This window comes from Gopherus evgoodei, chromosome 3, assembly GCF_007399415.2.
Source record: "Gopherus evgoodei ecotype Sinaloan lineage chromosome 3, rGopEvg1_v1.p, whole genome shotgun sequence".
NCBI lineage: Eukaryota > Metazoa > Chordata > Testudines > Testudinidae > Gopherus > Gopherus evgoodei.
Window position 1 is genome coordinate 199083589 of NC_044324.1, and position 26577 is coordinate 199110165.

The 26577-nt window shown below is 41.4% G+C and overlaps 1 protein-coding gene across 9 annotated transcripts in view; it reads right to left on the reverse strand.

Annotated features, from left to right (window-relative positions):
- The window catches only part of CCDC88A (coiled-coil domain containing 88A), a 356902-nt gene that overhangs the window by 10120 nt on the left and 320205 nt on the right, over positions 1–26577 (reverse strand). For 5 of the 9 annotated variants that reach the window (XM_030557794.1, XM_030557799.1, XM_030557792.1 and 2 more), the window contains 6 exons: positions 22599–22682; positions 21436–21639; positions 21044–21115; positions 19976–20056; positions 12094–12362; positions 499–2365 (listed from right to left, as the gene is read on the reverse strand). In XM_030557794.1, coding sequence (XP_030413654.1) covers positions 1334–2365; positions 12094–12362; positions 19976–20056; positions 21044–21115; positions 21436–21639; positions 22599–22682 — 1742 coding nt within the window. In that variant the 3' untranslated portion in view covers positions 499–1333. Of the gene's footprint in view, positions 1–498; positions 2366–12093; positions 12363–19975; positions 20057–21043; positions 21116–21435; positions 21640–22598; positions 22683–26577 lie in introns of those variants that run through there. The other 4 variants (XM_030557800.1, XM_030557797.1, XM_030557798.1 and 1 more) reach the window with 4 other exon arrangements.

The window sequence follows — 26577 nt, forward strand, 5'->3', positions numbered from 1 at the left end:
GAAATTCATTATTTTCAACAAGATATATTTTCTTCTCTCATGCAGGTTTTTATATAGCACAGCTACTTTTGATTTTTCAAACCTAAATATTTATTTGTGTTTCACTTTATTAAAAAATGCTGATGTCTACTTAAGGGTCTAGCTCTACATGCACATGCAATTTATAGCTGAAGTATGGTATAATTTTAAAGTTTTTTTTAAATCGTTTTAAGTTTAAATTGTTACCAGACTTAAAGTACGATTTCAAGCAGTTGCAGAGATGCTAGAATTTTAAATAGCTTTTTTTCAACATTTTATATTTCAAATATTTAAAATATATTATTTCAGCTGCATTCATATTTAATATAGTCTTATTTTCAAATCTCATATGCCTCATTTTCTAACTAAGCAATGTTCTATCTGCATAGGAAAAAAAAAGAATTTCCACCATAATTAGTAAAGATTTTTATTATTATTATACATTGTAAAAATTCTCATAAAACTATAGTGTTACTTGACTCCAAATAAAACAGCACATTGGACAGCCTCTGTATGTTAGACATGGGAAGATAAACCATAGGAAAAGGAAAAAGAGGTAGAGGAGGATCATTTTTTCTATGCAACTGCTACACTTAATTTGATTGTTATATTTTAAAAAATTACCATTTATGAATATTAACAATTGTTTTATTTATTAAAGTTCAAATATTTTAATAAATGTGAACTGCAGTTCATATTTATTGTGCAGCAAACTACAGGCACTGAATTATTTGGGCTACAACTTATTCCTTGAGCAAAACGACACACAAAACATAGCATAAATAAAAAGCAAAAGATACTAAAATCTGTCTAACAGGTTGGGGTTTTTTTTTGCTAGTATTGTATATGTGCAAGAGGAAAAAATAGGCATTTTTGTATGGGTGATGCATCTGAAAACAAAAGTACAAGTGAGGAAAGTACCTTCCTGTTGGTAAAAATTACCTGGTTCTTTGTGCCATTTTTGGCAATGCAGCATGCAACTGCTTTAACATGCATTCAATAATGTAGAAAAACAAAATATTTCTAATGTGATAAATAAAAATACAGAACATTAGTTTGTATTATTAAGGCTTTTAGAGGCATGCAGAAAATATACAGTGCAATTAATGTTTCGTGCAAGCTTTGGTGTGATTACAATTTTACATTTATACGCATGCTGTAATACACAGCTGATGTTTATATCACCATTCAGAGGAAAACACCCCCCCACAAACCTGCCAGAAACTATTTTTTATTTTTAGTGGAACATTCCCTAAATCAGTGGACTTTGAGAAGAACATCTGCGTCATTTGTATTTAATATGACATCTCTCGTATCATACACAACCATACTCATACCAAACAGTTTGGTTATCTTCAGAAACCAGTAAAGGGGATTCAATCTTGCTAGTATTTACACATGCAGAAGAAGCAGTAAATTCACTATTTAGAACTGACTGTGGGTTACTGTTATCAGACTTACAGTCATCAGAAGACTGTTCATGATCTTTTTGAAAAGATTTAACTGATGAGACAAATGTCTGATCAATTACCTTAGCTGAAGACCTTTGAGGTAATCCACTTATATTACTAACTAATTCAGTGTTAAGGGATAAAAATGGCTGTGACACATGGGCCACAGCAAATGTCCCTGTGCTATCATTAGTTGATATACCAACTTTATCACTGAACACATTAGTGCTCGAAGTTTTGTCAACAACATTTGATTTTCCCATCCTTGAATTCCTAGGCTTCTCAGATTTATATCCCGAGTGATCTGGTTTAATTGTATTATCTAAATCATTTTGTGGAATAGAATCTACATTGTAAGATGTATAATGAAAAAAACTAGAGGACTGCTGGTGTGCACGGTACTCACTAGATGCTGATGGAATGCTTCTATCAGCTGTAGATGGTGCTGGATCAATTGATACAGGCTGCCTACTGTCCTTAGATAAAAAATCATGAATGCTTGTCCTTCGAGTAGTTCCTTCTGCTGTAGAAATCACATTGCTTGCACGAGGTAAGGTAGCATAAGGGCTGCAATCTTTTGATTGTCGTCGTGATGGATCTGTCTGTACTTTTTCTTTGATTGACTTGACCTTTCCTTGAGTACCTGACATCAATTTTATTGGAGAGCTGGTAAAGTAGGTATCTTCAGTTTTACGAGGGCTGGGCCTTACAACCTGTTCAGGTTTAGCTGACCTTCCATCTGAGAAGTCAACTGTGTTTTTCCCACTTAATGACTTGACAATACCACTGCTGACAGACGACTGTTTCCTTAGCTTTTCTTTTCCTGCCAACTCAGCAGACTCAGACAAACTTTTCATTACTTCATCTAAAAGATTCTCTTGGCTTGCACACTTTATCTGTCAAAACATATCCCAACAGCTTATTGTATAGTTCTGATTTAATTTTTAAATTTACAAGATATTTTAGTCATCTTTATTGCATGAAAGTGAAAAACAATTAGATTATTATTTTATTTAAATACTACATTTATTTGAATTGCTTAAGACTACTTATTAGTGGCAAAAGTGCAAATGATATTTTACCTCTTAAATTTGAATTGTATATAACTTTGAGCTATAATATAGACTGGCAATAAGGAAACATTCCTACCTTGGAAACTAGATGTCTGTGAAAGGCTGCAACTATCTAGAGTTCATGAGATATTACTTCTCCTCTGATATCAAGTAACTCAATCAATCAACGGATTAGAACTTCAAACACACATCTTCTCTCCTGCTCTCCTTTTCACTAACTAATTGATAATTTCCTTAACAATTTGAACAATATGTACCAGTGTTTTGAACCTAAGACTAGTGTGTGGAGTTCTGGACTTCGAACCAGGTTCAAGCAGCTGGAAGAAATCCAATATGCAAAGTTGGAAGAAAGTTTCCTTTTCTGTTCAACCAACTCCATCCATCTGCAATTCATAGGCTATGTCTAATAGTACTCAAAATCTTGACCAGGAGGAATCTTAAATTAAATTATGACCTCATTTTCTCATGAAAAAGTAAAGAGGTGGCTTGGTAATAGCTCTTAAGCATCAGGGAATTCACCAGTTCAATTATCTCTAGGACCCAGTGGTCTGAAGCAATGCTTGCCATTCTTTAAATCAAAAAGGAAAAAAAGTCATCAAAGGATGGAGTAAAAGGGGAAGAAAGACAAGGATTTGGATACTCCAGGACTAGTTCAGTGTTCTCTGGAGCATCCTCAAATTCACTAAATATGGCCCCCATCAGCAGGTCAGTCTACAAAGGTCTAGAAGGAAGAGTGTTGTCTCCTGTGGCAGGGACAGAATGACTTCTCCAATTGTGTGGGTCTTTGCTGGCTGCAAGCTCTTGAAGAGAACTTCTGAAAGTGTCTGTTATGCAATCTAACTGAAGATTTCCTCTGGAAAACAGGCTAATTCAAGCCTAGAGTCCTAGCCATTGACTTTGTGCTTTTCTTTTTTTCCAAAATTCCAATATTCAGCAAAGCACTTAAACACACATAAATCCATCCATATTCAGCAAAGCACTTAAGAAAAGGTTTCACATTAAGCATATGAAATGAGACAATCATGGGGAATAGGGATGCACCTAAGCATGTGCTTACATACCTTGCTAAATCATAGCTCAAGTCATCTGTGTCTTTAAAAGTGAAGTTCACAACTTTTGCCTGGGCCTCAACTTAGAGACCAGAATTCCTGAGCCAGTAGAGTTTCCCAAGGAAGGGAGTCCTAACCAAAGTCCCACCAGTTTTGTCTGAGAGAGCACAGAAACTATTGGAAAAAGTCTGGCCTTTTATAAACAACTCCGGAAATTCCTGTTTAACTCAGGAATGTACTGGTCCCAAAAGGTGGCTCTGGACCAGAAAAAAAATGATATCTGGCTATAACTGCCACCATTCATAATGTCAGGGAAGTTGAAGAATAAACTTTTATTCCAAATATGTCCAATCATTTGGACTCAATGACATCTTCCCATTTCTAGTTTTCTCACTTGCAACAGAGATCACAAGTGAGTACATTATAGGACGCTGGTAAAATATATCAAACCCTTCCTTGAGAATTTGATATGAAGGATTCAGGTTTCCTTGAGACAGAAATACCATAGGCAGGAGTGGTTCGACACCTCTTTACCTAGCTTCAGCAAACCTTCATTGACTGGGAGGGCTATTCGTCCTCTCTCTTGGACTTTCAGGAAGTCCAAAAGTTTAAGTGGTGGCTTCCTGGCCAAAAGTACTAAAAGGATATTGTAGGAACAGATTTTCGATAGCCCAGAGCCCAGTAACATGTTTAAACCATTGCCAGCAGCTGGAGTACCTACTGTTATGCTTATTGCTGAAAGCAGCTAAAAAAGACGGCTACTCACCTTTTTAACTGTTGTTCTTCGAGATGTGTTGCTCATATCCATTCCAATTAGATGTGCGCGCGCTGTGTGCACGTTCGTCGGAAGATTTTTACCCTAGCAACACTCGGTGGGTCGGCTGGGTCACCCCTTAGTGTGGCGCCGAATATATACCCCTGCCGACCCAACGGCCCTTCAGTTCCTTCTTGCTGGCTTCTCCGACAGAGGGGAAGGAGGGCAGGTTTGGAATGGATATGAGCAACACATCTCGAAGAACAGTTACAAAGGTGAGTAACCGTCTTTTCTTCTTCGAGTGCTTGCTCATATCGATTCCAATCACGTGATTCCCAAGCCTTACCTAGGCGGTGGCGTTGGAGTGAGATATTGCAGAATGCAAAACTGCTGAGCCAAAGGCTGCGTCATCTCTGGACTGTTGAACCAGAGCATAATGAGAGGCAAAAGTGTGGACCGAGGACCAGGTAGCTGTGCGACATATCTCCTGGATGGGAACATGAGCCAGGAAGGCGGCAGATGAAGCCCTCGTAGAATGTGCGGTGAGGTGGCTTGAGGGGACATGAGCCAAGTCATAACAAGTACGGATGCATGCCGTCACCCAAGATGAGATCCTCTGGGAGGAGACAGGTAGGCCCTTCATTTGGTCTGCCACTGCGAAGAAGAGTTGGGGCGTTTTACGAAAGGGTTTTGTGCGCTCGATATAAAATGCGAGCGCTCTATGGACGTCTACGGAGTGCAATTGTTGCTCCCATCGTGATGAGTGTGGCTTCGGGAAGAAGACCGGAAGGAAGATATCCTGGTTGACACGAAAGGCAGAAACCACTTTAGGAAGGAACGCTGGGTGTGGTCGCAACTGCACCTTGTCCTTGTGAACCACAGTACACGGTGGGTCCACCGTGAGAGCCCGAAGCTCGGAGACTCGTCTGGCTGATGTAATGGCTATGAGGAAAGCTGTCTTCCAGGACAGGTATAGTAGCGAGCAGGTTGCTAACGGCTTGAATGGAGCAGACATGAGTCTGGTTAGAACCAGGTTGAGGTCCCAGGTTGGGGCGGGGCGTCGTACTTGGGGGTATAGGCGCTCCAAGCCCTTGAGGAACCTAGAAACCATAGGGTGCGAGAACACGGAGCTGCCACTCTCCCCTGGGTGGAAGGTATATATGGCCGTCAAGTGTATCCTCAGTGATGATACCACTAGGCCCTGCTGTTTGAGAGAACAGAGATAGTCCAAGTTAGTGGGGATCGAGACCTCGGTGGGAGTGACATTCTGCTTTTCGCACCAGCAGGAGAAACGCTTCCACTTGGCCAGATACGTTGACCGAGTGGAAGGTTTCCCGCTACTCAGGAGTACTTGTTGTACTGAGGCAGAGCAACGTAGCTCTGACTGACACGCAGCAGCCATGCTGTGAGGTGAAGTCTGCCGTGGTCCTGAGTTATGAGGTCTGAGTGAAGAGGCAGGGTAATTGGGCTGTCTATCGAGAGGTCGAGCAACATGGTGTACCAGTGCTGCCTGGGCCACGCTGGAGCGATCATGATCAAGCGAGCTCCGTCCCTGCGGAGTTTTCACAGGGCCCTGTGAGCCAGCGGGAACGGCAGAAAGGCATAAAGCAGTTGGCTTGTTCACAGCATCAGGAAAGCATCCAAGACTGAGCCCTGGGAGAGGCCCTGGAAGGAGAAGAACATCTGGCATTTGCTATTCTCGCGGGAAGCGAAGAGATCTATGTGGGGAAATCCCCACTTCTGGAAAACAGAATAATGTCCGGACGAATTGACCACTCATGAGAGAGGAAGGATCTGCTGAGTCGATCCGCCAGAGTGTTCTGAATCCCTGGGAGAAAGGACACTATCAGGTCTGTCGAGTGGGCTATACAAAAGTCCCAAAGTTGGATGGCCTCCTGACAAAGGGGGGAGGACCGTGCCCCTCCCTGCTTGTTTACGTAATATATGGCCGTTCTGTTGTCTGTGAACACTGAGACACAACGGCCTTGTAAGTGCTGTTGAAATGCCTGGCATGCAAGGCGGACTGCTCTCAGCTCTCGGACATTGATGTGCAAGGCCAGCTCCTGAGAGGACCAAAGGCCTTGAGTGCGAAGATGTCCGAGGTGAGCATCCCAGCCGAGAGATGATGCGTCCGTCGTCAGGAACATAGAAGGCTGGGGCGGATGGAACAGTATCCCTGCACACACCAGGGAAGGCATCAGCCACCAGTCGAGGGAGCCTAGGATGCTCAGGGGAATGGTGACTATCATGTCTATGGCGTCTCTGCCCGGGTGGTATACCAAGTTGAGCCAAGATTGGAGGGGACGGTCACGAACGTGTTTGGTCACGAACATGCAGGCAGCCATGTGACACAGGAGACCGAGACAAGTGCGAGCCAAAGTAGTTGGGAAGTTCTGTAGGCTTTGGATAATTGTTACCATTGCCTGAAACCGAGTCGGTGGTAAGCAGGCTCTGGTGAGATTGGAGTCCAGGATGGCCCCAATGAAGTCTATCCTCTGTGTGGGAACCAGAGTGGATTTCTCTGTATTAATCATCAGGCCTAGACGTATGAATAGGTCCTTGACGATGCCTACATGATGGGTGACTTGTGTCTTGGAGGTCCCTCGGATGAGCCAATCGTCCAGATATGAAAAGACGTGTATCCGGCGGCGGAGGAGGGAGGCAGCGACTACAGCCGTGCACTTTGTGAATACTCTCGGTGCTGCAGAGAGGCCAAACAGTAGGACAGTAAACTGGAAATGCTGACGGTTGGCTACAAACTGGAGGTACCACCTGCGTGGAGGATAAATGGTGATGTGAAAATACGCGTCCTTTATATCGAGGGCGGCATACCAGTCTCCGGGATCCAAGGATGGGATGATGGTCCCCAGGGATACCATGCGGAACTTTAACTTTATCATGAATTTGTTGAGTTTTCGCAGGTCTAGGATAGGTCTGAGATCTCCCTTCGCCTTGGGGCTTAGGAAATAGCAGGAGTAGAGCCCCTTCCCCCTTTCATCTTCTGGTGCTTCCTCTATGGCTCCCATGGCAAGGAGCATCTGCACCTCTTGTAAGAGGAATTGCTTGTGAGAGGGGTCCCTGAAGAGGGACAAGGGTTCGGGGTGGAAGAGGGGGGCGAAATAAACTGGAGGTGGTACACAAGTTCCACCGTGCGTAGGACCCAATGATCTGAAGTTAGCTGGGACCACGCAGGGAGGAAAAAGGAGAGGCGGTTGGAAAAAGGAGGGAAAGAATCCTGGAAAGTAACTGGTACGCCGTCCTTGGGCGCACCTTCAAAAGTTTGGCTTTGGCCCCGCAGGCGGTTTGGAGGGACCCTGATTCTGGCCCCCCTGGGGTCCAGACCGCCGTCTATGATTGCCTCGGCCACACCCTCTGCCGAAGACCTGTCTTGGTCTAGGTAGGGGATAAGGGCGGTGAGGCTGGGGACGGAAGGACCTGCGCTGAGTCACCGGGGTGTGCATCCCGAGAGAGCGCATGATGACGCTGTTGTCCTTAAGGCTCTGCAGCCTGGGGTCAGTCTTTTCAGAGAATAGGCCTTGATCGTCAAAGGGCAGGTCCTGTATGGTGGTTTGTAACTCAGGTGGAAGGCCTGACACCTGAAGCCATGATATTCATCTCATGGCGACCCCTGAAGTCAGGGTCCTGGCAGCGGAGTCAGCTGCGTCCAGGGAGGCCTGGAGAGAAGTTCTCGCCACCTTCTTCCCTTCCTCCAAAAGGGCAGCAAACTCTGGGCGGGAGTCCTGGGGAATGAACTCTTCGAATTTCTCAACTGCCGTCCAGGTGTTATAATTGTACTGGCTGAGCAGGGCTTGCTGGTTTGCCACCCTGAGTTGGAGGCCCCCAGTAGAGTATACCTTGCGGCCCAATAAGTCCATGTGCCTAGCCTCCTTTGGTTTTGGAGCAGGAGCTTGGTGGCCATGGCGTTCTCTTTCATTGACTGATTGCACGACAAGGGAGCAGGGAGGTGGGTGCACGTACAGGTATTCATACCCCTTGGAAGGAACCATGTACTTCCGCTCAACTCCCTTGGCCGTGGGCGTAATAGATGCTGGAGACTGCCAGATGGTATCGGAGTTTGCTCGTATCATACGGATAAACGGCAAGGCCACTCTTGTGGGGGTGTCAGCTGACAGGATATCCACCACCGGGTCCTCTATTTCCGGGACCTCCTCCACCTGAAGATTCATATTCAGGGCCACCCGCCTCAGGAGGTCCTGATGTGCCTGCAGGTCAATTGGAGGAGGGCCCGAGGAGGATGTCCCCGCCACCGCTTCAGCTGGAGAGGAGGAAGAGGAAAGGCCAGAGACAAGAGGGTCCTGCGTGGGCTCCTGTTCTTGAGTAACATCAGGCTCAGGTGGAACTTGAGACACTGCTGGCTGAATGAGAGCCTCCTCTGTATCTGGGGGAGGGAGGCAGCTGATCATTGGCTCCGGCACCTGGTGTTCCGATGGCACAGAGTGGGATGACACTGGAGGTGCATCTTGGGCTTGATGGTATGCCCAAGGTGTCCAGAATGACCACTGATGGGGTCCCTGTTCCTGGGCCTGGGTCTCCTGGAAGACACGGCCGGGCACATCTGACTCACAGTCCTGTGCATAGGAAGCACTGTCCGCGTGAGATGACATAGATGTGTGACGATGGCCAAGGCTGAAAAACCCTGGAAAGGGTCTCCATCTCTAAACGACCTCTTCCTGTGTGGCACCGGAGAGCGGTACCGGTTGCCATACTGGTACCAGGAATGAGACCGGGACCAGCGACCGGAGCGGTGCCGAGAGGTCGACCGGGACCTGGAGGCTTGATGTCTGGAGCAGCTGCGAGAGGCACGGTGCCAGGAATGATACCGGGATCTGGATTGGTGCCGAGAGTAACAGGCCGGCGAACGGAACGCTGAGCGGTGCCGCGAGTGCGTCCAGTACTGAGAAGGAGAGCGGTGCCGGGAGTGCAAACGGCGTCGGGACTGGGATCGGCGACGGGACCAAGAGCGCTGGTAGGACCATGATCGTGATCAGTGCCTCTCGACGGTGCTGACAGAGGGTGGTCTCAGGAGGGCAGGCTTGCCTATTGATTGAATGACCCGCACTGGCAGTGCCAGGGGTTGATGCAGTGCGAACTTCATCAGCACGATCAGCTATCTCGCCGTAAAAAAAGGTCTCTGGCATGGAGGGAATTGTGAGCTCAACCACAGCGTGTGCTGGGAAGCTTTCAGGCACTGGACTCGACGACCCTTGCGGGACCGGAATCGACGGTGCCGAAGCTGTCGGTGCCACGGCAGGTGTCGGTGCCGGGTGCTCTGGCTTAGGCGGGTGCTCCAACTGTGGTGCAGGTGGCACGGAAGCTGCAGGAGTCTTATGCTTCTTAACCCAAGGAGAGAGGGAATGGTGCCGAGCAGACGACGGTGCCAGCGACGGTCGGTGCCGAGGGGCCTTATCGGTACCGGCTTGATCTGGTGCCGAAGAGACGCGTCTGCCTGATGCAGACTGTCCAGTGCTCGATGCCGAGGGCGGAGGAGTAAAAGCTGCCTCCATCAGGAGCTGTTTCAGATGGAAGTCCCGCTCCTTCTTCATCCTGGGCTTAAAGGCTTTACAGATCTGGTACTTATCCACGAGGTGGGATTCCCCAAGGCACTTAAGGCAAGAGTCGTGGGGATCTTCCATTGGCATCAGCCTGTGGCAGGTCGAGCACAGTTTGAAGCCCGGTGAACTGGGCATGGGCCCCGGTACTGGGTGCGGGGAAAGGGCTAATCCCCGAACCCCTCTCAACTTTATACACTAGCTATAACAAAGAATGAATAAAACTAACTATAACTATAGAATTTATAACTATATACACAAGAATTAATAAAAGAACTATGAGTAGCGAGGGAGGTGGAGATCAGCTAAGCCGCGCTCCACTGTTCCAACGACCGACACGAGTGGTAAGAAGGAACTGAAGGGCCGTTGGGTCGGCAGGGGTATATATTTGGCGCCATGGCAGCGCCACTCTAAGGGCCGACCCAGCTGACCCACCGAGTGTTGCTAGGGTAAAAATCTTCCGAAGAACGTGCACGTGGTGCATGCACACCTAACTGGAATCGATATGAGCACGCACTCGAAGAAGAAGGAGGCCTTTCTGACACCTCAGCACAGCTAACAGATCAGGAGGGGAGGGTGAAGTGAGTGACTTCAAGAAGAAAACATGACCCTCTGTCCTCCTGACATGAGCTGTATTTCCACAGCATGTGGTTTTGCAAGATGGAAAGTCTGGCAATAGTTAACTATTGCTATACAGCTGGTTAACTGGTGGAAAGTTCCCCTACCCGACTGATGGAAAATTGCCCACCTGACAGGCTGGAAATCTCCACCCTTAATTTAACTTCTCAGCAATTTTGTTAATGAACAAGCTATGGAATACTAACAAGTTGGATATAAAATCAGAAAGAAATCTGAACTCAGTGGATACTTGAACATTTGGACACCTCTCAAGTTTCCTTGCAGCCGTCCACTGGACGCTTGCAGTTATCCACTTGAGACCTCCCCAAGACCTCAAGACCTTGGGGTGTTTTACTAATCTGTTGTGGACATGTGTAAGTGCTTGAAACTAAGTAAAGTATAGCTTTAAATGAAAGCACTTGTATTGTCCTGTTTGTACCAACCATGGCCGTATCTCCCTTGATTTATTTCCTGACACCATCTTGCACAGAGTAAAGTTACCTAGAACTTTAGACTGAAAGAACCCTGGGAAACAATATCAGGAGTTACAGACATTCATCTCACCCAAACTAGACAGATCCTAGCATCAACTGGAGATGCTGAAATAGGCAAGACGGCCTCCTCAGATGATGAGTTAGAGGAGGGAAACCTCTGAAGACAATCCTACCACTTTCTCCACCTTCATGAGGAGGGCTGTGACAGCAGTTCTCATTGAAGACAATTAAGAGGCAGTAAGAGGAAAGGAAACCACTCTGGGACAAATGGCTGCCCACCCAGCCACTACTGATGAGTATGCCCAGCTGCAGCACTTAGGACAGGAGCCCTCAACTTTTCTTTCCTAATGTGGTCATCAGGGAAGCAGCAACCATTTATAAATTGTTACGCTCTGTATTTCTTTCTTTTAAAATTACACCAGGAGTGGATCGATCTCCTTTTACTGGGGATGCACAGTCAGAGTTAAATACACTCCCTGCCATCTGACCAGCTCTACTAATCCCAGGTGGGCAGCAGCTGTTTTTCCCCACTGCACACTGAACCAGAATGCCACTTTGCTCCTACTTAGCATACCATCTCTTATTACATTCTGTAGCCATCACCCTCCTTTTTCTATATTTCTTAACAAAAATTAAATTTTGGACCTGAAAATGAAAGGCTTTTCTATAGGAACCTTTAGTTTGCAACAAGGTGTAGTGTGAATCTACCCCAACTAGCTTGCCACTGACTAACTGTCTGTATCAAACTCCTGACACTGATTATTAGTTCACTAATGCACTTCAGTATAGTCCTGATTCAAAAAAGACTATATCAAAGTGTATAAACAAACTATTAATGCATGTCAGCAGGGTTCACGTGGTTAGACACAGGCTAGTGCAGGATATAGTCACACACCCAGCTTGCCACGAACTAATTGTTTGTGTAGACAAACTACTATTTGACAGTGTTTCTTTAAAAGAATTTAAGGGAGTCCTGCAATGGCACACACTATAAATACCATATTAAATCTGTGCATAAATATAGGGTATTGTATAGCCCTAAAATTAAATTTTTTTTTCAACTAACCTCTGTAGAAGTAACCTTGTTGCTTTCTTCTAAAAACTGCTGCAGAGTAACAACCTCACTTCCAGGAGAACCAGTTTTGATCTTCTGCTTTCCTTGATTATCCACTGTTTCAGGCATTTTTTCCTGGATCATGGGACTCAACTTGGTGTGACTTTTCAAATACTGGATGGGACTGCTGCTGCTGCTAGACCAAGCCTCATGTTCATGAAGCAGACTAAATTCTCCACTGCTGTGACTTTGTGGCCTACTTTGGTTGTTAATTCCACCTGCTTTTGGGGTAAACAATATTAAATGTTCTATAATAATAATTACATGAAAATAATTTTTGAACAGCACATTCTGAACAATATCTGGAGGATTATTAGATGTCATTTAATCAGGGCTGGATCTAGGCACCAGCAAACCAAGCACATGCTTTGGGCAACACAATTTTTTTTTTGCACTTCAGCAGTTGTGCTCTCGGTGGTTTTTTTTTTTTTTTTTTTTGCTTGGGGCAGCCAAAAGCCAAGAGCTGGCTCTGCATTTAATAATGCCTGTTTATATAATTTTTGTAAAATGTTGAAGACTCTAATTGTCCTGTATTACTCAGATCAAATATCCTATTCTGAAATCATGTTATAAATGCAATTTCATTCCCTTGGCTTATCTGTTACAACTTTTCAACCTGATTTTTTCAGCTTTTCAATGAAAAAAAAAAGCACCCTTCACTTGACATTTAATTCTAAGAGGTTAAATGTATACAGAAGACTTTATGATTCAGTTCATGTTCAGCAACTCTGTAAAGCAGATATTGTCATCTGCTACTCATGTGATATCTTACATAAATGACACAGAAAAGGTAGAACATGAATGATATCATAGAATCATAGGACTGGAAGGGACCTTGAGAGGTCATCAAGTCTAGTCCTCTGCACTCATGGCAGAACTAAGTATTATGTAGACCACCCCTGACAGGTGTTTGTCTAACCTGCTCTTAAAAATCTCCAATGATGGAGATTCCATAACCTCTCCTGGCAATTTATTCTAGTGCTTAACCACCCTGATAGTTAGGAATTTTTTCCTAATGTCCAACCAAACCACCTTTGCTGCAATTTCAGCCCACTGCATCTTGTCCTAACCTGAGAGGTTACGGAGAAAATTATTTCTCCTTCCTCCTTGTAACAACCTTTTATGTACTTGGAAACTTCTATCACATCCCCTTTCAGTCTTCTCTTCTCAAGACTAAACAAACCCAGATTTTTCAATCTTCCCTCACAGGTCATCTTTTAATCATCCTTGTTGCTCTTCTCTGAACTATCTCCAATTTGTCCACATCTTCCCTGAAATGTGGTACCCAGAACTGGACACAATATTCCAGCTGAGGCCTAATCAGCACGGAGTAGAGCGGAAGAATTACTTCTCATGTCTTGCTTACAACACTGCAGTTAACCCCAGAATGATGTTTGCTTTTTTTTTTCAATGTTGACTCATATTTAACTTGTGATCCACTATGACCCCCAGATCCCTTTCTGCAGGACTCCTTCCTAGGTAGTCATTTCCCATTTTAGGTGTGTGCAACTGATTGTTCCTAAGTGGAGTACTTTGCATTTGTCCTTATTGAATTTCATCCTGTTTTCGTCAGTCCATTTCTCTGGTTTGCCCACATCATTTTGAATTTTAATTTTGTCCTCCAAAACATTTGTGATCCCTCACAGCTTGGTATTGTCCATAAACTTGAAGAAAATGACTGCCACTTCTTCAAGAGAATTTTCTAGAAAGGCTCCTCTAGAAAGGTTTTCCTTATATTGTCAATGTTAGTTTATTACAATTGTGACCTGAAGGAGGAACACAGCAGTAAGTGCAAATCAAATTGCTGCTATAACAATTTTATCTGATTTTCAATCTTTTTTATAGGATCAGAGTAAAAGATACTGGTGAATAGTAAACTGCTCTCTACCCTTTTTGTTATTTCTGAATAATATAATTATATTTGAAGAAAGGAAAATTGTCTACAGTAGAAACTGTTGATGCACTATATACAATCTGGGGGACAAGTTACTCAGGGAATCTGTCACAGTAGACAGGAACAAAATGAACAAGGCAAAAAACCGCTGTTCTAGTATTTAATTCTAAATTACCAATAAACAGGTATTATCAAGAAAGTACAATAATTCCTAACTTAAAGTTGTCCCAGTTAAGGTTGTTTCGTTGTTATGTTGCTAATCAGTTAGAGAACATGCTCGTTCAAAGTTGTGTGGTGCTCCCTTATAATGTTGTTTGGCAGCAGCCTGCTTTGTTCACTGCTTGCAGAAAGAGCAGCCTGGTGGAGCTAGCTGGTGGGGGCTTAGAACCAGAGTGGACCGGCAGTCCCCCTATCAGCTCCCTGCTCCCCTAAGTTCCCTGTGTGGCAGCTGCCCAGCAGGCTAGCAATTGCCAGGAAGTTTAGCTGTCCTTCCCCCCACTGCCACATGCTGCTACTGTCCTCTGCCTTGGAGCTGCTCTTGGGAGCCTCCTGCTTCCTGTGCAGAGGAGGGAGGAAGAAAGGTGCCAATGACAGTGTGTCCACCTCCCTCCACCCCTGTACCTTATCTCCACAGAGCTGGGTAGGGACATGACAGGGCTCAGGACAGAGGGAGTTTGCTGGCAGCAACTGAGGTCTGATCTACTTGAAAAGACAGTGTACTTAGAGTGGGGTCAGCATATTTAAAGGGGCAATGTGCATCTCTCTCACACATGGTGTGTGTCTCTGTCTCTCTCTGCCATACTGTCTCCCTTCCTTCCATTCTTGCTGACTTGTAGAGTGTGAGGCTACATCAACAACAATATGCTAACCCTTGAGGGCTCAGCCAAGTGCTAGTTCATCAGCTAGCAGTAAGGTATTTCCTGCGAAATTTCCCACCCTCTGACTTCACCACCTCAATCAAGCTGCACAATCATCATTGCTTGTACAGTATTAAATTGTTTGTTTAAAACGTATACAATGTGTGTGTGTGTATATATATACATACATATATATATATATATATATAGAGTCTTCTGTCTGGCAAAAAAAATTCCCTGGAACCTAACCCCCACATTTACATTAATTCTTATGGGGAAATTGGATTAACTAAATATCGTTTCGCTTAAAGAAGCATTTTTCAGGAACATAACTACAACGTTAAGCAAGGAGTTACTGTATTAGTCAAATACATTCTATGAAATCTTATGAATGGATGCTACTCTAACATGTTCAGCAGCCAACCGTAAATATAAAATCTTGTGGAATGCCCATCACAAACAGGATTAAAATGGTTTAAAAAAATCTATATTAATACGTGAAATATAGGGAATACTGCTAATAGTGTGGTAACATCATCTAGTTTTAAAAGGCAAAATTTAAAAGATTATAAAGGTGACTGCATTTTATTATATACACGTCTATATACCTTATATTATTTTGGTTAGTTTATGTTGTAAATTTTTACAGATTTTATTTCAGAGATAAGATGCCAGAAACACACAGATCCGATACAAAAAATTAAGGGGTATTATTTCCCTGTTTAAAAATGTAATTGAATTGAAATTAATTTTGTGGCTAATTTTTTTTTTTTTTAGAATATTTCTTTTTCTATAGTTAAGTTCAAAGGAGATAGCAAAGAGTTACAAAGGGATCTCATAATACTGAGTGACTGGGCAACAAAATGGTAGATGAAATTCAATGTTGATAAATGCAAACTAATGCACATTGGACAACATAAAAATCCTTGACTATACATGTTTTTAATGAAGTAAATACTAATGGGAATTGTGTGATCATGGGAGACTTTAACTTCCCAGATATAGACTGGAGGACAAGTGCTAGTAATAATAATAGGGCTCAGATTTTCCTAGAGGCGATAGCTGATGGATTCCTTCACCAAGTGGTTGCTGAACCAACAAGAGGGGATGCCATTTTAGATTTGGTTTTGGTGAGTAGTAAGGACCTCATAGAAGAAATGGTTGTAGGGGACAACCTTGGTTCGTGCGATCATGAGCTAATTCAGTTTAAACTAAATGGAAGGATAAACAAAAATAGATCAGTGACTAGGGTTTTTTATTTCAAAAGGGCTAACTTAAAAAATTAAGGAAATTAGTTAGGGAAGTGGATTGGACTGAAGAACTTGTGAATCTAAAGGTGGAGGAGGCCTGGAATTTTTTCAAGTCAAGGTTGCAGAAACAATCAGAAACCTGCATCCCAAGAAAGGGGAAAAAATTCATAGGCAGGAGTTGTAGATCAAGCTACCTTATTGAGGTCAGATCATGTAGGGATAAAGTGAGGAAGGCCAAAAGCCATGTAGAGTTGGACCATGCAAAGGGAATTAAAACCAGTAGTAAAAGGATCTATAGCCATATAAATAAGAAGAAAACAAAGAAAGAAGAAGTGGGACCGCTAAACACTGAGGATGGAGTGCAGGTTAAGGATAATCTAGGCATGGCCCCATATCTAAACAAATACTTTGCCTCAGTCTTTAATGAGGCTAATGAGGAGCTTAGGGAAAATGGTTAGAATGACAAATGGGAATGAAGGTATGGAGGTAGATATTGCCACATCCGAGGTAGAAGCCAAACTCGAACAGCTTAATGGGACTAAATTGGGGGACCCAGATAATCTTCATCCAAGACTGTTAAAGAAACTGGCACATGAAATTGCAAGCCCATTAGCAAGAATTTTTAATGAATCTGTACACTCAGGGGTTGTACTGTATGACTGGAGAATTGCTAACATAGTTCCTATCTTAAGAAATGAAAAAACGTGATCCGGGCAACTACAGGCCTGTTAGTTTGACATCTGTGGTATGCAAGGTCTTGGAAAAAATTTTGAAGGAGAATGTAGTTAAGGACATTGAGGTCAGTGGTAATTGGGACAAAATACAACATGGTTTTACAAAAGGTAGATTGTGCCAAACCAACCTGATCTCCTCCTTTGAGAAGGTAACAGATTATTTAGACAAAGGAAATGCAGTGGATCTAATTTACCTTGATTTCAGAAAGGCATTTGATACAGTTCCTCAAAGGGAATTATTAGTTAAATTGGAAAAGATGGGGATCAATATGAAAATTGAAAGGTGGATAAGGAACTGGTTAAAGGGGAGACTACAATGGGTTGTACTGAAAGGTAAACTGTCAGGCTGGAAGGAGGTTCTTAGTGGATTTCCTCAGGGAAATCTTATTTGGACCAATCTTATTTAATCTTTTTATTACTGCCCTTGGCACAAAAAGTGGGAATATGCTAACAAATTTTGCAGATGACACAAAGCTGGGAGGTATTGCCAATACAGAGAAGGACCGGATCTCATACAGGAAGATCTGGATGACCTTGTAAACTGGAGTAATAGTAATAGGATGAAATTTTATAGTGAAAAGTGCAAGGTCATGCATTTGGAGATTAATAACAAGAATTATTGTTATAAGCTGGGGGCATGCATCAGCTGGAAGTAACGGAGGAGGAGAAGGACCTTGGAGTACTGGTTGATCACAGGATGACTATGAGCAGCCAATGTGATATAGAAGTGAAAAAAGCTAATGTGGTCTTGGGATGCATCAGGCGAGGTATTTCCAGCAAAGATATGAAGGTGTTAGTACCGTTATACAAGGCACTTGTGAGACCTCATCTGGAATACTGTGTGCAGTTCTGGTCTCCCATGTTTAAGAAGGATGAATTCAAACTGGAAGAGGTACAGAGAAGGGCTACTAGGATGAACCAAGGAATGAAAAATCTGTTTTATGAAAGGAGACTCAAAGAGCTTGGCTTGTTTAGCCTAACCAAAAGAAGGCTGAGGGGAGATATGATTGCTCTTTATAAATATATCAGAGGAATAAATACCAGGGAGGGAGAGGAATTATTTAAGTTCAGTACTAATGTGGACACAAGAACAAATGGATATAAACTGGCCATCAGGAAGTTTAGCCTTGAAATTAGATGAAGGCTTCTAACCATTGGAGGAGTGAAGTTCTAGAACAGCCTTCCAAAGGGAGCAGTGGGGGCAAAAGACATATCTGCTTCAAGACTAAGCTTGATAAGTTTATGGAGAGGATGGTATAATGGGATAGCCTAATTTTGGCAATTAATCGGTCTTTGACTATTAATGGTAAATATGCTCAATGGCCTGTGATGGGATGTTAGACGGGGTGGGATCTGAGTTACTAAAGAGAATTATTTCCTGGGTGTCTGGCTGGTGAGTCTTGCCCACATGCTCAGGATTTAGCTGATCGCCATATTTGGGGTTGAGAAGGAATTTTCCTCCAGGGAAGATTCCTCTGCATTGTGGGGCACGGGTCACTTGCTGGAAGATTCTCTGCACCCTGAAGTCTTTAAACCATGATTTGAGGACTTCAATGGCTTAGATATAGGTTAGAGGTTTGCTACAGGAGTGAGTGGGTGAGATTCTGTGGCCTGCGTTGTGCAGGAGGTCAGACTAGATGATCATAATGGTCCCTTCTGACCTTAAAGTCTATGATTCTATTATATAAATGATGGGGTATAAATCAGCTGTTATCATAAAAGAAAGAGATCTTGGAGCCATTATGGACAGTTCTCTGAAAACATCCACTCAATGTACAGTGGTAGTCAATAAAACCTAACAGAATGTTGGGAATCATTAGGAAATTAATAGATAATAAGATAGAAAATATTATATTGCCTCTGTATAAATCCATGGTATGCCCACATCTTGAATACTACATGCAGATCTGGTCACTCTGTCTCAAACAAGATATACTGGAATTGGAAAAGATACAGAAAAGGGCAATAAAAATGATTTAGGGGTATGGAGCAGCTTCCATATGAGGAGAGATTAATAAGACTGGGACTTTTCAGCTTGGAAAAGAGATGACAAAGGAGGGATATGATGAAGTTCTATAAAATCATGACTGGTGTGGAGAAAGTAAATAAGGAAGTGTTATTTATTCCTTCTCATAACGCAAGAACTAGGTGTCACCAAATGAAATGAATAGGCATCAGATTTAAAACAAACAAAAGGAAGTATTTCTTCACACAACACACAACCTGTAGAACTCTTTGGCAGAGAACGTTGTGAAGGCCAAGACAATAACAGGATTCAAAAAAGAACTAGATAAATTCATGCAGGATAGGTCCACAAATGGCTATTAGCCGGATAGGCAGGGATGGTGTCCCTAGCCTCTGTCTGCCAGAAGCTGGGAATGGGCGACAGGGGATGGATCACTTGATTATTACCTGTTTTGTTCATTCCCTCTGAAGCACCTGGCGTTGGCCACTGTTGGATGACAGGATACTGGGCTAGATGGACCACTGATCTGACCCAGTACGGCAGTTCTTATGTATGTTCTATCTTAGATTTATTTTAAAATAGTTTCAATTTCATATATTGTAATTGCTCCTATTTTAATATTTACTAAATGCATTTGAAGGTCTATTTTATTAATATTCTTCCCTAATTTGGAAAATGAAGGGCATAAAGCAGTGCTGGGCAACCTGTGGGCTGCACGCAGCCTGTCAGGGTAATCCAGTGGCAGGCTGCCAGACAATTTGTTTACATTTGCATGACTTCCCGCAGCTTCTAGTGGCCGCGATTTCCCAGCCAGATGGAGCTGTGGGAAGTGGTGTGGGCCACAGGGATGTGCTGGCTGTCGCTTTCTGCAGCTCCCATTGGCCGGGAACGGCAAACTGCTGCCACTCGGAACTGCAGGTGGCCATGCAAATGTAAACCAACTGTCTGGTGGCTTGCCAGCGGATTACCCTGATAGGCTACATGCCATCCGTGGGCCGCAGGTTGCCCACCACTGGCATAAAGTGTTAAAAGAAAAACATGCCATGAATTTTGTATTTTATTTTTTTTACCAGACCATCTTACAAACACAGTCATGGAAAAGAAGCACAGATGGCAATTCACCTGCACCGTACCTTTGACTTCATGAAGTGAAGCGTTGTTATTGCTATTACTAGTGGATGTTCTGCCACTATCAAGGCTGGCTGGTCTGGAAGCTAAATGAAAAGTAAGGAGACAGAATGATAAACAAAATTTTAACAGATGACACTATGACACTATTTTGATCACAGAATGCTCTGAGGTAGGAATCATGCACTATTTCACAGGCTGAGTATGCCCACTGTCAACAAAGTGTTGTTTCTTACAGATCAGAAAGCAAAGGGATTACCAGGCAGTCCAAGAGGACACTTTAGTAAAGGATGCTACAGGAACAGTAAGATACAAGGGGAAGAAAAATAGAAAACAGAGTGCATGTTTAGAACTGAAACAGATTTGTTAGTGGGAAACCAGGATTTTATAGAAGAACACACTGGCATGCAGAAAGCTGCTTGTGATTTGGTCACTTAACAGATTTGACAAGTAACCCTGCACACTGTAGAAATTCCACAAACAGGAAAAGCAAGAACATCTGCATAGTTAATATCCTGTGCTCCTCCCCAATATAAGCAGGGGTGCTAGAACAATTTGTATAATATTTTATTTCAATTTTGTTTATATTCATTTTAAAATGTTTTAGTAAAGAAATATAGTTTGTTTTATTTCTTGTAAGTGCTTCTGTTTTAGCTTTTTCACTGTGTATTTTTACTTGATGAAAAGACTTATTTTGTACTATGAAATATATAAAACTTTAAAATCAAGAAATGAATCACTGAAATCCAATTTAATGCAAGTCAAAATTTCCCTTCTTTCACAATTTAACCCAATATATATTTGAAAGTGGGCAAAAAGAATTTGTATTCTGTTTAAGTGCATTTCATAGATATCTTCGACTAAATATACACAAAAGTTAGTCGAAAGATTATTCCATAATAAAAGAAAAAGTATTAGGTTTGAAGAAATGGCAACATATAGTCAAGTCGTACGCAAATTATAGAAAACATGCTCACTTTCAATGCTGTAATTCACTGCGTGGGCAAGCATCATTAGCATTCACATCATATATTCTTAATTTATTATTCAATTAAAGTTCACATTAAAGTTACCATGAACTCTTGATCCTGTACTAGAATCATCACTAATGCCTTGTGGACTTACATCTTCAAAGGATGTAGTATCTATACATAAAGACATAAAACAATATGTAAATTAAATTTCACAGCAAAAATGTAATTTAAACATTTGTCATCTGTAAAATGCAATGAAATAATTATTTGAAATACAATCCATCTTTGCTTATGCAGCCTTTCTGTAGGAAAAATCTCTAAGGTATTTTACAATTAAAGCTATTAAACCCATTCAATTACTTCTTAGTACTGTAATTCAATTATTCAGGTTGTTTGCTACAGAAGAATATGAAATATGAAGGAGTAAAAACAGATTTATATAAAACTGTTACCAATATAATCACGACAGAGCAAAAAGCTTCTACCTATACCTTTATTATTTAGCAATTGCTTGGATCTGAAGCCTGAAGAAGAGTTGACAGTTGCAAAGTTGATAGCTGTAGTAGAAAAGGCCATAGCTCCCAATTCTTTTTTTCTTTTACCCGTAGATACATCATCAGAGCCCTCCAGATGCTCAGAACTACCTGTCCATTGTCCTCCTGCTAGGACCATGGATTGCACCAGGTCATTCATGGCTGGGATGAAAATGAAAGGAAACGAATCAGCACGGTTCAATTTATTTTTTTAATTCCTATTTTGTATTGTAAAAAGTTTGACATTTTTCTAAGCATCAATGTATGCTGAATATTGAAAGCTACAAACACAAGATCATCCATATTATGACATGCAATCAGCTTAATGAATGAAAAGTATTACAGGCCATACTTTCAGTTCAGATATGATTTTTAATAAATGTTATTAGATACTAGTGCCATGCCTGTGCTGCAGTGATATGCAATATATATGTTAGAAGCTTTGATATGTTGTTTTGCAAAGACAAATGGAATGAATAAGGGTAAGATGGGTAGAGGTGCTAACACAACATGAACTTTGGCAACGGTTGGGGTCCTTGTTCAGTGCAGGTTACTGCAGGAATACTGTATTTTGCATTATAGTAGTTAAAAGGATCTGAAAGAGATGGCATCCTATGATACACTTCTTTGCTTTATAACACTATAGAAGTATCCACCCCCTTTTCAAAAAACAGAACATTTTAGTAAAGAAGAAATGACACACATTTGAAAAGAGTAACGGACCACTTTATATCCTTGCACTATTTTCTCTATAGATTCTTTAAACCAAAAATGTAAGATGATTGTTGTTTATAAAAATGCTTACTAAAAGTGGAATTAAAAACTATTCAAATGTCTGGAGTGTACTGCAAATTTATATACACATGCATGCACAATGTGTATATATAATAAATATGTATACAAATATATAAAATGTAATCACAATAAATTGCATATGTATATATACATATATTATTCAGTGCCAAGGTTTTAAAAAAATTCTTCCAGCTTCTTGTATTATAGCAGGACTTGCATATTGCAAAATAGTAAAAAACAGCACAGTCCAGGGGAAAGGTTAGTGAAAAATTAGTAATGGAAGCCAGTGTAGCCATTTAAAAGAAGCTGAACTGTCAAAGTCTTACACATGGAGCGACGGTAGATGGCCTTCATTTTGTCTTTTTCCTTCGGTCTGTTCCTCAAAAAGGGCAGTCTTTTCAATGCAATCACTTTTATGTCATACCATGAGGAAAAACGGAAACAGGGAAATGAAAGAAAAAAGGGAGAAGAACAGATGGAAGTTAATGTTGAAACTAAGGATAGAAATGAATGTTTGAGTTTCAGCTATGTATGCTATGCTAAAAACTATTATTCTCATGCTGCTGAGTGATAATGAAATATGAAAACTACGCTATGAAACCTTCAATATACTCAGAAAAGCACCGGAGACAATGGTGTGAAATGTAATATATTTTTAAAGTTCAGAACTGCCAAATTCTTGAAAAAACAAAAGTAACTTCTTTGCACAGATTTATATAAACAGATAGAGTTTTTCTAAGAAAGTGGAAAATAGATTTATTCAAAAGACTTAAAATTTGATTACTTTGTGACTTTAATAAAACATCCACTTTTCCTCTTTAAAAAAAAGTTTGAATCTTAATTATTTGCTATAATTTGTCTTTTCTAATTTGCTTTTCTCTTGTATTTTTCACTCATGATTTACATTTTTAAAAGTTGTGATTTATTATGTATTCTGCATATTAATAATTAAATAACTCTCTCTTTCACTCTTTGTTTCTGTACATTTTCTTTCTATGGACCATCTGTTCAAGGGACTATGTGAACGGAGTGCAGAAAATTGAAATAATGAAGTACAAGTTTGTTATAAAGCTGCAGTGGTTGCTCAGATTTCCTGGTTGGCATGGTACCCTGTCAAATTGCTACTGGAAAAAAGTAACAAACAGAAGATTACCACCTCCTCTTGACTACCCCAAAAAAGCAAACAAAAAAAACAAACAAAAATGGGGGTGTGGTTATGACACTTTGTGGAGTCAGAAAAGTTAAAATAATACATGTAACATCTGCAAAAAGAACATTAAAATTATATTAATTATTACAATTAGAAAAAAGTCACATGTTACTCTTTGAGTGCAGTGCTGCAGCAACTTGTTAATTGGACATCTGTGTCTACATGTGGCATAATATAAATGTGTCAGCAGACTGCCAAGCATACAGGAGCCACATGCAAACAATGGAGATGCAAGGGCTTCATCTTTGGGAGAAAGGTTCTCAGAAATCACAGATTTCTTACAAATGCCCAGGCCGCTGCTTCATTTGCATGCTACCCGACATCACAATCTACAGGTTTTACACATGCCTTGTCATTTGCTTCAATTTGTTGAACCAATGGCATGTTACGTAGCAATTTAATATGCATGCACATAGATTTTTCTATATTTTTAGACACTTCTGCACCTTCTGTATTTCTCTGCACAAAAGGGGAAATATACCCTATATTTTGTTATATTTCTTTTTAGTTTGGTTCAACAGAAAAAGTCAACATGTCCAATTTCTAGTATCGCCATTATGCAGTATTTCTAATACCGCTCTATTATAAGAACCATTTCATGTTAGAATTAATACAGCCATGCAAAATCACCATGAAATGGTACCAGACCAAAAAAATGCTACTTAGCCATAATTATGGTGTAAAAATAAAAATAATTACTAGCCTGTCAAAAAAAAAATTCACTGGCCCCAAGTGAACAGGCAAATAGAATATTGCACAGCTGGATTAACAATGTTACAAAGAGCATAACTTCAGCTACTTAAATGGACATTGATAAGTAAATTTTTATCTAATAAAAATTCCTTTTATTACCTTTTGTAAATAAAGGCCAGATTGTTTTTGGTCTCGCACAAGAGTGCAAATTGGGAAAAAATGTAAGGATCCCTTGCACTCATGTACAACAGCCAACCATAATTCTGTGGAGGATTGCAAGCGCTAGTGGTATCCTTTCCAAAAGGAGGAGTACCTGACTGAAAGTGGGTTATCACACTGCTTCCCCTTCACCTTTTACACTCAGCACAGGGGGGGAGTGTACACAGTGCACCACTTTGAAATGTGGTGGAGCTCCTGCTGCAGCATGCACGCCCCAGGAGACCTAGGAGGATGTATGTTTGATTCAGCTAGACTGCCTCAGAGAGTCCTTCTGTAACATGGCTCCATCAATTTACCACTAAAATGTTACAGTAAAAACAAAAGCTATATATTCTACAACTTCCATCACTGATTAAAACTGGTATAGTCTTGTATGCTTTAACCCACTGTTTCTCAATGACTAGTTCATGGACCGGCGCTGGTCCCTGAGATCTCCCTGACACAGTTTAGGAAGGCAGCAAGCTGGTCCCTGCTATCAAAAAGGTTGAGAAACACTGCAAAATGATGAACATACAGAGAATATTAACAGTTCTAAAGTACAATGTTATCTAGATCAGAGAGAAGCTGCTAATCCCTAATATAAGTCAACTGTTCATGTCTTTGGGTGGGGAAGAGTATGGAGACACAAAGGGAACACACACCAGTCAATATACGTGTTTCTCATATAGGAGACAAGTACAGTTAATGCATGTTAACCTTTAGCTTGCTGATCGCGTAGATATATTGGTAGGTACTCAAACATAAAATAAGCTTTTCTGACCTTCTTTCAGCTCAATAAACATAGCTACTTTCAATAATCAGAAGGGAATGAGCTGAAAGCAATGTGAAAATGGAAACTGATTGGCCACAGTAAGTTGAGTGATCATTAAAGTCTTCATAAAGAAGACATGTTGTCTATCCAGCTCTGTAAAAGGATACAGTTTTATTTCACTGTATGCCAAAAGAATGCATGCACCGGTATGAAGCTTATTTCTTGCTTTTATTACAAATAAAATATAAATAACTATTTTCAGGATTAGTGACAGTAAAGTGAGGAACACACTGTGACAATAAGTACCCCCTGCATTCACATCATACACACTACTGTAATAATCTTTGAACGAAATATGCTTTGTGAAGTATCATTTGAAATCTAGTAACTCACTGATCATTGATATTCTTGTGTGATGTATGTACAGGGTGGGTATTAAGAGTGATTAATATATGCTGAAATTATGACTAAAGTGTGTATAAACCAGGTATGTCATGGAGAGTTGGTAAACAGGACTGCACCTGGGAGTTACTTTCAAAGTACTTTGAAAGACAATGAGAATGTATTTACATTAGAGAGACAAGATGGGAAACATTAATCTTTTACTGGACCAACTTCTGTTGCTGAGAGATATATAACATATGTTGGTCCAATAAAAGATATTACTGTATCCACCTTGTGTGTCTCATATCCTGAGACTGACAGGGTTACAACACCACGGCACACAATGCATTTACATATCATGTAAACAGATTCATCCAGCTAACAAGGGGTGGTGGCAAATCTCACATTAACAAGTGGGGCAGAAGACAGCATGGTATCTACACCATGCTGTTGGGAGAGAGAAGCTTGGTCTGGGTTTTACTTTTCAAAGAATACATGGCAAAGGTTTACAGGTCTATAAGATAGAGCAGCTGAATCTCAAGTGATAAGCAACTGAATCAACTGATTGTATAAAATATTACTGTACTGTATTAGAAAAGTGTATAGAGCAGTGACACTCAGACTGAGGCTTGGCAGCCACAGGTGGATCTTTAATGTGTCTCCTTGCAGCTCTTTGCAGCACATATTAAAACATGGTGTGATTTAATTATTAACCAGTCTAAGTTATTAACCAGTCAGGATGCTTCTACTATGTTATTAACCAATTGTAGAATACTTGGTCAGTTGTTTTGTTGTCAATTATATATATACACACAGACAGACACACAGAGTAAATGAAACAATGAATTTATACTACTGTGGCTCTTTTGGGTAACGTTGATTGCTAATTTGGCTCCTAAACCACTGAGGTCTGAGTATCACCCGTACAGAGTGAGGTCTTTTCTAAAAGCCTATGGCACACTGGGTGATAGATATCATTGTGAATTGTATGCCTTATCACTATATAAGGAATTATGGATACTCATTGATATTGGGCTGTACAGTCTTT